This window comes from Carcharhinus amblyrhynchos, chromosome 3, assembly GCF_965287045.1.
Source record: "Carcharhinus amblyrhynchos chromosome 3, sCarAmb.v2.hapA, whole genome shotgun sequence".
In the NCBI taxonomy this organism is placed as follows: domain Eukaryota; kingdom Metazoa; phylum Chordata; class Chondrichthyes; order Carcharhiniformes; family Carcharhinidae; genus Carcharhinus; species Carcharhinus amblyrhynchos.
Genome location: NC_137326.1, coordinates 60,701,590 through 60,713,709, shown reverse-complemented (window position 1 = coordinate 60,713,709; position 12,120 = coordinate 60,701,590). Strand labels below are relative to the sequence as shown.

General features: G+C 42.6%; 1 protein-coding gene across 3 annotated transcripts in view; it reads left to right on the top strand.

Annotated features, from left to right (window-relative positions):
* parp3 (poly (ADP-ribose) polymerase family, member 3) overlaps window positions 1-3,318 on the top strand; it is a 40,184-nt gene extending 36,866 nt beyond the window's left edge. For all 3 annotated transcript variants that reach the window (XM_080184519.1, XM_080184525.1, XM_080184532.1), the window contains exons 10-11: window positions 717-863; window positions 1,564-3,318. In XM_080184519.1, the coding sequence (XP_080040645.1) occupies window positions 717-863; window positions 1,564-1,733 (317 nt within the window). In that variant the 3' untranslated portion in view covers window positions 1,734-3,318. The remainder of the gene's footprint in view (window positions 1-716; window positions 864-1,563) is intronic.
* The last annotated feature ends 8,802 nt before the right edge of the window (window positions 3,319-12,120 follow it).

The window sequence follows — 12,120 nt, the reverse complement described above, 5'->3', positions numbered from 1 at the left end:
GGGAGGTGCCGAGGCCCAGGCCTCGGAGTTTGGAGATGAGTTTCGTGGGAATAATGGTGTCTGACATAAATATCCTTGTTATCTAGGTGTTCCAGGGCTGCGTGCAGCACCAGGGAAATGGCATCTGCTGTGGACCTGTTGCAGCGGTAGGCAAACTGTAGTGGATCCAGGCAGTCCGGGAGGCTGGAATTGATTCATGCCATGACTAACCTTTTGAAGAACTTCATCATAATGATGGATGTCAGAGCCACCAGCCAATAGTCTTTAAGGCACACTGTTTGGCTTTTCGTAGGTACCAGGATGACAGTCGTCTTCTTGAAACAGATAGATCCATGATCTAGAGGGAGATTTTGGGAAAGTTGACTCTTTCAGAGCTGTAGTCTCGCTCATGGTTTCAAGAATTTAGTTCTGGCTTGGGTGGCGTCTTTGTCCTTAGTCAGATGCTAATTGGTTTGAATCCCAGTGCAGTGACTTAAGTACAGAGGGACTCTTCTACAGATGGACAAGACTTTATACCAAGGGTGCCTATGAGAGGGTGTAAAAGACCCACAGCACTATTTCACAAATGAACAGGGGCATTCTCTTCTGGTTTACCTTTATCCTATACTCATTGTCACTAAAATCAGATGCTTTGGCCATTTATTTTTTATCTCATAATTGGATAATGGTGAACCAGAGCTAATATTGCACTAATATTTCACTGTTCTCTCTTGTAGTTGGGTTTACATCCAAGCAGGTTGGTGTCATGTTCCTGACTGAAGTGGCTTTGGGGAAAGAATATTCCATTTTCCAAGATAACTGCCGCTTGAAATCCGCTCCCAAAGGCTTTGACAGTGTGGTTGCTCGTGGCACAACTGAGCCAGGTATGGACAGTCTACCATCCCATTAATACATCTTGTTTTCCATTCTTCCCCCATCCTCCCCACACCCAGTTTTACCCCTTCCTCATCTTGGGCCTTGCTTGTGACAGTTTCTGATAGCGCCCTGGCTGATCAGTTTGAGTAGACAGTGATTGTTAAGTTATTTAACTACATTCAAACTGAGTCTGGCTGGCAATCCCTTGGGTCTGCAGTGACCAATGAAACATGATTGGGAGATTAGACCAAACTGATGATCTCCTTCCTGAATTCAAGGATCAGTACATCCTGAGATAGATTACACCTGGAACCTTCTAGGTCTCCATGGCCGAACTAGTGCTTTTCATCAAGAGACAGAGCACAGCATCATCTAATCTGGTTATGCCCTGTAACACGCACTGAATTGCCAGAATGTGGTGGATGTGGATTCAGTTATATCTTTCACAAGAAAATTGATTATCAAACAGGAAAACTTTGCAGAGCAATGGGGAAAAAGCAGGGGAATGGCATTTGGTGAGTCGTTTTGCAGACAGCCAGCAGAGACACGATGGCCCAAATGTTCTCCTTCCTGTGTTGATGCCATATCCATGAACTTCAATTGAAGTGTTAGAGATATGAAAGTCTCAGCTGGCACAAGGGTCAAGTATTGGATAAGTAAAAGGAGAAAATACATGCTTTTTTCTTTTCTCTGTCTTGTTCTTTGAAGATTGTTCTCAGGACACGGAGGTAATTCTCGAAGGGAAGAAAGTTATCGTTCCCCAGGGGATGCCAATGCAGATGAAGCTGCAGAAGGACAGCTCCTTTTCTCAGAGTGAATATGTAATCTACAAAGAGAGCCAGGCTCGCCTTCGCTACTTGCTGCAGGTGAAGATCTGAGTGGCCTTCACTCACTGCCAGCGTGAGATCCACACATGATCATTTACCAGGAAGGCTCCAGGTGCCTTTTACCAAAGGAGCAAAATGATGTTTACTTTCTGCTGCAGTTTGGTTAGTGCCACTGTACAGGCGTGGAATTGGCTGCTTTAATTGTTCTTGCTACTTCACACTACAGACACTTACAATGTAAAAGAGCTTTTTCTGGGATGATGAAACTGGTCAGAAATATTCAGGGTTCCCCTTCCATTGATGAGTTTCAGGCAGGTTAACTTCAATCGCATCTCAAGCTACAGCCAAACGATACTGACTGAATCCGTCATCATAATGGTAGTGTTGAGATTAAACAAATTCTGACCATCAGGGACATTTGAAGCCATTGGAATATTAGTCCTTCACTAGCAACTCTGTGGCTATCTGAGAAATGGGAGAACTGACAGGCCTTTCGACCTCTACTCAACCTCTTCCCAGACCCCACAGTAATAACTGAAGTCTGTCCCACTGACCACACTGAGTGACCTTTACTGAACTGATTGGCTCTGCCCCAGGCTTTCCTCACTGACCATATCACTCAGTATGGTCATTCTGGCTCAAGGTCTTCCCCAGACATGCTGCACTAAATTATTTGTAAAATCACTTTTGCTCACTGAGTATTGCCAACTGCAGATTGACGATCCAAGAGCTGTATACGTCCCTCATCAATATAAGCACCTTGACTCTCATACAGCCATCAATAACACTTTCACATGCCTTTCACCTACCCCTGGTGCCTGGCTATGCTGTATTTCCTGAGGAACCAGTCTTTGTGTTCCCTAGCAACCTCCCACAGGCCTACAGTACACCTGCAGCAGATTAGAATATAGAAACAGAATTGCTGGTCAGCCATATTTGGCTGCAAAACTGGACATTCTCCATGACTAATCCTTAATCACACATCTTCCCAAGGATGCACTAGGTAACTCTAACTGAACAAATAGTCTGTCTCTACTACCCCACCAACCAGACATGCTGACATGCTATATTGATGCCTTGAACCTGGTAGATTTGTCCTTCTCATTGTAATCTTGCAAAGAATGGTGCAGGTAGACCTTTGAACTGCAGTTTGCGCTGTTGAGTTGGCAATTGAGATGGCCAGCAGCTTGCCTCCTCTGCTTATGGTTCATTTGGAGGTTGGGGCAGGTATGGCTGATAGCCTGATTCTATGGTAGGTTCACACACAGTAACTGCAAACCCTCTGTCTCCAAACAGCCACCATTAGCTGGGATTTCCCTTGACATTCTGGGTAAAATCCATTGTGAAAGGTACTATAGATGCACACAGGTGTTTGGAAATAGACCTGACTGCAGATTATAACTGTGAAAGGCACCCATCTGAGATTATTTCACTGGAAGGCGTGTGGCCAGATCAAGTGCCTTATCTGTGTACTTTGCATTGTTAATCTGTTGGAAACTGTGATTCCCCTCAGACTGTGGAAGAATTCCTATGCGATTAGATTGTACCCTGATGATCAGTAATTGTAATCATTGTCCCAATTAGATGGGTCTTCTAATGTTTGCACTATTAAAACATTCTCTTATTTTGCACACCACTCTGAACTTGGTGAATTGGTATTCTTTATACAATCCTTTTGCTTCCTTTGGGAGGCATTGGCCTAGACTATTAATCCAGAAACTCAGGTAATGTTTTGGGCACCCAGATTCAAATCCTGCCAATGGAAGATGGTGGAATTAAAAATATTTGGAATTAAGAATCTACTGATGACCATAAAACCATTATCGATTGTCAGGAAAACCCATCTGGTTCACTAATGTCCTTTAGAGGAGAAGTCTGCTGTTCTTGCCTGATCTGGCCTACGTGTGACTCCAGAGTTACAATAACTCTCAACTGTCCTCTGAAATAACCTAGCAAGCAATTCAGTTGTATCAATGATTCAAGAAGGCAGCTCACCGCCACCTTCTCAAGGGCAACTAGGGATGTGCAATAAATGCTGGCCAGCCAGTGACCCCTATGTCCCACGAATGAATTAAAGAAAAAACTGTCTCTCATCCTCCCACACACACCTCTGAGGGGATTATTTTGCAAATCACTCCCCCACATCACATCGAAGCCACCTCAGGCCAACCACCTTTCTTCATGTGACCTAGATAATGAAGGTCAGTAACTTGCTAGATGATAGGAAAAGGAATGTTACAACAGAGTCCAGGCTTGTCTTCACCCTTCCCCTGCTCAAAGGCTCCTGGCCAGGTTAGGAGTTCCCCAACTCAGCTCAGAACCTTAATGTCTCTGCTATGCAGTTCCACAGAAGCACAGTGCCCACTCTGAATTCACTTTCATTCTTTCCTCTCCTTGCACTCACTATCTAGTAGTGAGTAACACTGTCACCTCTAAACTAGGCCAGAAGTTCAGGTCCACAGCAAGATTTGAGCATATAATCCAGGCTGTCACTCCAGAGCTGTGTCGAGGGGCTGCTGCAGTGCCAGAACTGCAACCTTTTCAATTAAATGTTAAGCCAAGGCCCTGTTCATTTTATTCAGAGCATAAATAAGACCCCATAGGGTGCCTGGTTTCCTGGTGGATATTTATCCTTCAAACAGTAATAGTTTTAACAATCATTTCCTCATTCTGGGATTTTGCTGTGTTCTAATTGCCATATAGAGCCATAGAGGTTTACAGCATGGAAACAGGCCCTTCAGCCTAACTTGTCCATGCTGTCCTTTTTTTTTAAAACCCCTAAGCTAATCCCAATTGCCCACATATGGCCCATATCCCTCTACACTCATTGTACCCATATAACTATCTAAATGCTTTTTACAAGATAAAATTGTATCTGCCTCTATTACTACCTGTGGCAGCTTGTTCCAGACAATCACCACCCTCTGTGTGAAAAAATTGCCCCTCTGGACACTTTTGTATCTCTCCCCTCTCAGCTTAAACCTATGCCCTCTAGATTTAGATTCCCCAATCTTTGGGAAAAGATACTGACTATCTAGCTGACCTGTGCCCCTCATTATTTTATAGACCTCTATAAGATCACCCCTCAGCCTCCCATGCTCCAGAGAAAAATGTTTCAGTCAAACCTACCTCTCCTTATAGCTCAATCCATCAAGTTCTGGTAACATCTTAGTAAATAATATCTTACTAAATAACATCTTACTAAATAATATCCTTTCTATAATAGGGTGACCAGAATTGCACATAATATTCCAAGTGTGGCCTTACCAATGTCTTGTACAACTTCAACAAGACATTCCAACTCCTGTATTCAATGTTCTGACTGATGAAACCAAGCATGCTGAATGCCTTCTTCACCACTCTGTCCATCTGTGACTCCACTTTCAAGGAGCTATGAACATGTACCTCTAGATCTTTTTGTTCTGTAACCCTCCCCAACACCTACCATTAGCTGAGCAAGTCCTGCCCTGGTTCAATCTACCAAAATGCATCACCTCACGTTTGCCTAAATTCAACTCCATCTGCCATTCGTCAGCTCACTGGCCCAATTGATCAAGATCCTGTTGCAATTGGAGATAACTTTCTTCACTGTCCACTATGCCACCAATCTTGGTGTCATCTGCAAACTTACTAACCATGCCTCCTATATTCTCATCCAAATCATTAATATAAATGACAAATAACAGTGGACCCAGCACTGAGCCCTGAGGCACACCGCTAGCCACAGGCCACCAGGTTGAAAAACAACTGTCCCCAACCACCCTCTGGCTACTGTCAAGAAGCCAATTTTGTATCCATTTAGATACCTCACCCTGGATCCTTATGTAAGGACCTACCATGCGGTACCTTATCAAAGGCCTTGCTAAAGTCCATGTAGACTGCAACTGCACTGCCCTCATCTACCCTCTTGGTTACCCCTTCAAAAAACTGTCAAATTTGTGAGATATGATTTTCCACTCACAAAGCTATGCTGACTGTCCCTAATCAGTACTTACGTCTCTATATGGCTGTAAATCCTGTCTCTCAAAATACCTTCCATCAATTTATCCACCACAGATGTGAGGCTCACTGGCCTGTAGTTCCCAGGCTTTTCCTTGCAGCCCTTTTTAAACAAAGGCACAACATTTGCCACTCTGCAATCTTCAGGTACCTCACTTGTGACTATCGATGATTCACATATCTCGGCTAGAGGACCTGCAATTTCCTCCCTAGCCTCCCACAATGTCTTGAGATACACTTCATCAGGTCCCAGGGATTTATCTACCTTGATACACTATAAGATTTCCAGCACCTCGTTCTCTGTAATATGTACTCTCCTCAAGACATCATTATTTATTTCCCCAAGTTCCCTAACATCCATGCTTTTCTCAATAGTAAATACTGATGAGAAATATTCATTTAGGATCTCACCATCTCTTGCGGATCCGCACATAGATGGCCTTGTTGATCCTTAAGAGGCCCTACTCTCTCCCTTGTTACTCTTTTGCTCCTTATGTATTTGTAGAAGCTCTTTGGATTCTCCTTTACCTTATCTACCAAAACAATCATTTCATACATTATAACAGAGACTAAGCTTCAGGAGTAGTTTATTGGGTGTGAGATGCTTTTGGACGTCCCAGACATCATATAAATACAAAATACTTTCATTTTTACCTTTGACTAGATGTTGCCACTAATCACGTATATTGCAGTGTCTGAATCCAGAACTGTGTATGTTGCTGGAAAGCCTGTGTAGTTTTTGTTGTGGTGCAGGCTAGTTAGACGGTAATGTTGTAGATGATATATTTTATATGTAGTGACAGGTAACACTGGGAGCCCTGGTCCTCTGTTGAGGAAACATTTGTAGGAAAAATCACGCATTACTGGAGGGGTGCAGGGGTCCGCCCCCATGGGCTGCTGGCAATTAAGTGAGTCTGAATATTCCCCTGCCCTGCTGTTTCATACCTGACGTGAATCAGGCTGTCTCTGAGAACTGAAATACAGTTGTTGCAGGAATTGCAAAGATTCCTCTTGTGTGGGATAATGTAGTCTCTGATGCTTCATCTAAAAGCATACTCAGCCTCTACAAGTTTATGATAATGCAACAGGCTAAAAGAACTCTTCCTCAATTGAGTCAAAGCTATTAACATTTAAGTAATATAAGGCAGCACCTAAGATTCTCATTTAATCAAACTGCTTTGAAAAAGAAAACTGTGTATGTTGTGAACCACTTAGTTACTGAACAAATAGGAACTGTAAAGAGTCGTACAGTGGTTAATCTGAAACAGGAACTGTAAAGAGTTATACAGTGGTTAATCTGAAACAGGAACTGTAAAGAGTTATACAATGGTTAATCTGAAACAGGAACTGTAAAGAGTTATACAGTGGTTAATCTGAAACAGGAACTGTAAAGAGTTATACAGTGGTTAATCTGAAACAGGAACTGTAAAGAGTTATACAATGGTTAATCTGAAACAGGAACTGTAAAGAGTTATACAGTGGTTAATCTGAAACAGGAACTGTAAAGAGTTATACAGTGGTTAATCTGAAACAGGAACTGTAAAGAGTCGTACAGTAATTAATCCTTACTCTAACGTACAGGGACTGCAAAGACCCAGATTCCCCGGGTGATTAAACATTGAACACAGACCCACACTCCCCTGTGATTGCACACAACACAGACCCACATTCCCCGGGTGAGTTTACACTGACAGACCCACATTTCCCAGTGATTATACCTTGCACACAGATGTTAATTCACCAGGTGATCGATCATACACTGACCACAGACCCAAATTCCCCAGTGATTACCCATTGAAAACAGACCCCCATTTCCCAGTGATTATACACTGAACACAGACCACATTTCCCAGTGAGTACACATTGAACACAGACCCACATTTCCCAGTGATTACATCCACCATGCAGACCAACAATCACAAGGTGATTATACACTGAACACAGACTTGCGTTCCCCAAGGATTATACACTGAGCACAGACCCACATTCCCCAGGGATTACACACTAAACACAGACCCATATTCCCCAGGGATTATACACTAAACACAGACCCAATTCCTTAGGAATTATACACTGAACACAGACCCACATTCCTCAGGAATTATACACTAAACAGAGACCCACATTCCCCGGTGATTATACAGTGAACACAGACCCACATTGTCCAGGGATTATACACTGAACACAGACCCACATTGTCCAGGGATTACACACTAAACACAGACCCAATTCCTTAGGAATTATACAGTGAACACAGACCCACATTGTCCAGGGATTATACACTGAGCACAGACCCACATTGTCCAGTGCGTAAATACTAAACACAGACCCACGTTCCCCAGGGATTATACGACGAACACAGACCCACATTGTCCAGGAATTATACACTGAGCACAGATCCACGTTCCCCAGGGATTATACGCTGAGCACAGACCTACATTCCCCAGGGATTATACACTGAGCACAGACTCACATTGTCCAGATAATTATAAATTGAACACTGACCCACATTCCCAGAGTGATTATACACCAAACACAGGCCCAAATTTCCTGGATGATTATACGATCAACATAGATCCATGTACCCCAGAGGATACTAAACACAGACATACACCAAACAAAGACTCACAGTGTCTGGCAATTATATATCAAACACAGACCCAAATTTCCCAGGTGATTACGTGCTGAACACAGACCCATATTCTCCAGTGAACGCAGGCCACATTACCCAAATAATTTTACACTGAATAAAGACGCACATTCCCAGATATTACACACTGAACACAGACCCAGATATTAAATACAGACCCACATTCCATGGGTGATTACACACTGAACACAAATTCATATTCCCTGGGTGATTCTACAGTGAGCATGGATGCACATTTCTTGGTTTGTTATACACTGAACACAACCCACATTCCCCATCTGATTATACACTGAACACAGCCCTACATTTTCCTGTGATTACAAACCCACATTTCCCAGTGATTACACACCGAATACAGATGCACACACCCCGGGTGATTACGCACTGAAGACAGACCCACATAGCCCAGGTGATTACACACTGAAGACACACCCATCTTTTGATTTGATTTATTATTGTCACATAATGAAAAGTATTTTTTATTTTGCATGCTATACAGACAAAGCATACTGCTCGTAGAGAAGGGAAAGAGAGAGTGCAGAATGTAGTGTTAGTCATAGCTAGGACGTAGAGAAAGATCAACTTAATGTGAGGAAAGTCCACTTTCCTCGTGTTCAGGGTTTCTCTAGGACCCTGCAGACTCGATTAACTTGACTAAGACATGTGAAACAATTTTACCCAAGTTCCACTGCTCTGCGTGTACCAAGCAAAATGGACTACACACATGAGCCAGTGAAAATGTTGCAATTTTATTTTAAGACAACAGCAGTAAGAATTAAACTTTAAAATTTTATCTTTAACAACTCCACTTCTAATTCTTTTACAAATTTTAATACTTCCCAGATACTCATAACTTTCAGTGGTTCTTCAAATTCTTTGGTCTGTATCTGTGTCTCTCTCTCTCTCTTTTGCTCTCCTTTCATGGGTTGATTCTTTATCTCTTTTTCTCTTCTATCTGAGGGTAAGTTGCTGTAGTCTGTGCCAAGTCCTAATGTGCCTTTTGATACGCTGGGAACGGGGTTCAGGTTGAGCCTTGTCAGCGTAGGATTCTTATACCTTTCTGGCTACTTCCTGGAATTTTCCAAGTACTTGATTGTCAGGGTCATCGAGTTAATTGGTTTTATTTTCTTGTCATGTCGTTAATGGTTTTTTAATGACTTGCTAACAGTGAACCCTTTTATGTGTCTGCTTTGGATCTGCATGTCAGGTTTTTGGCCCCTGTTATTGTGCACTGAACACAGACACACATTCCTGGGTGATTATACACTGAACACAGACCCAGATACGTTCAGTGATTACATAGCCCCAGATTTCCCACTGATCATATACTGAACTCAGACCCACATTCCCTGGGTGATTATATACACTAAACACAGACCCACATTCCCTGGGTGATTATGTACACTAAACACAGACCCACATTCCCTGGGTGATTATGTACACTAAACACAGACCCACATTCCCTGGGTGATTATACTCTGAATGCAAATCGACATTCCCCAGTGATTATATACTGAACAAAGAACAAAGAAAATTACAGCATAGGAACAGGCCCTTTGGCCCTCCAAGCCTGCATTGACCATGCTGCTTGTCTGAACCAAAATCCCCTCTCCTTCTGGGAACCATATCCTTCTATTCTCATCGTATTCATGTATTTGTCAAGTTGCCCCTTAAAAGTCACTATTGTATCTCCTTCCACTACCTGCCCTGGCAGTGAGTTCCAGACTCCCACCACTCTCAGTGTGAAAAACATGCTTCATACAGCTCCTTTAAACCTATGCCCCTTGGTAATTGGCTCTTCCAACCTAGGAAAAAGCTTCTGACTATCCACTCTGTCCAGGTCCCTCATAATCTTGTGGAATTCTATCAGGTCGCCCCTCAACCTCCGTTGTTCCAGTGCGAACAAACCAACTTTCTCCAACTTCTCCTTATAGCTAATGCCCTCCATAGAGGGCAGCATTCTGGTAAATCTTTTCTGTTCCCTCTCCAAAGCTTCCACATCCTTCTGGTAGTGTGGCAATCAGAATTGAACACTATACAAGTGGGACCTAACTAAGGTTCTATAAAGTGGCAACATAAAATGCCAATTTTTAAATTCAATGCCCTGGCCGATGAAGGCAGATGTGCAGTATGCCTTCTTGGCTACCTTCTCCACCTGCATTGCCACTTTCAGTACACCCAGATCCCTCTACCTATCAATACTCTTAAGCGTTTTGCCAGTTACTGTACACTTCTCATCTAGACCACTAGACCTTCCAAAATGCATTACCTCACATTTGTCCAGATTAAACTCCACCTGCCATTCCCCATGTGAATACAAACTGGACACAGACACACATTTCCCGGGTGATCATATAGTTAACACAGACACACGTTTCCCAATGATTACACACTGAACGCAGATCTCTAACTTTGCAAGTAAAAATGTTCTTGTTTTTGTCTATTGTAGCAGTTGTGGTACTCAGTGTTCCCCTAACTTTGACCCTTACTCTTCTAACTCCTTTACTGAGAGAGAGAGATACATAGATGGCTAGAAGGATAGACAGACAGACAGATAAATAGAGAACTGTTCCTGGGGAAGCAATTGTTGATGTTGCAGATAACCATCCATTCAACAGCTTCAGCTGATGTAGTGTGAATGGTTGTGATGCTACTAATGTGGTGAAATCACACCTTATTGTTCCATCTCCTGCTCTGATTCTTTGTCTTATATCTCACAGCACGTGGACATTGCTGGCTAGGCCAACATTTATTGCCTAGCACTAATTGACTTTGAGAAGGTGGTGATGAGTGTTTTCTTGAACCACTCACTGTTAGGGATGAATTCAAGGATTTTGATCCAGTGACAGTGAGGAGACAGCAATATATTTCCAAATCAGGATATTGAGTGACTTGGAGGGGAATGGGTAGATGATTGTGTTCCTGGGTATCTGCTGCCCTTGTCTTTCTGGGTCATAGAGGTTTGAAAGGTGAGTTGTGTAGTGTATCTTGTAAATGGTACATATTATTGCCACTGTGTATTGGTGATGCTGGAAGCGAATGTTGAAGGTAACTCTGGTTTGATTTGTTTTGAATGGGAAACAGGTTGCTTTGTCCTGGATGGTGTCAAGCTTCTTAAGAGTTGTGGAGCTGCATTCATCCAGGCAAGTGGGGACTATTCCATCACAGTCTTGATTTGTGCCTTGTAGATGATGGACAGACTTTGGAAAATGAGGAAGTGAGTTACTCATTGCAGAATACTCAGTCTCTGATTTATTTTTGTAGTTATAGTATTCATATGGTTAGTCCAGTTCAGTTTCTGGTCAATGGGAACCCCCAGGATCTTGATATTTTACGATCCTTCAAGCATTTCAAACCCAACTTTGATGTGAATCAGTCACTAAGCCAATCTCTCCTACCCTCTCCAATTCTGCTGCTGTTTTAAACCATGAACCCTTAGCCTGACGGTGATTACATTTCAGAAGTAATTCCATGAATAGAGAGTGCCCTGGCACACTCTGAGGGGTAGTAAAATGTGAGGGAGAGAAATACACATTTTTCTTCCTTTCTCTATTTCTTTCTTTCTGTAAAATTCATGCCGTTAATATGTATTTTGAAATGTTGAGTATCCCCACATTCAGACATCCCTCAACTGTGGACAGGCTGCAGGCAAATAAATTTAAAAATAGAATAATGGAAAATATTCCAGCAAAGTTTTCATATTTTCAGGAACACAGAGTGGATGATCAGTAAAACAGTGCGACAGATGAGTAAAGGAACTAATTGTGCCTTGACAACCAAAGATCAGGG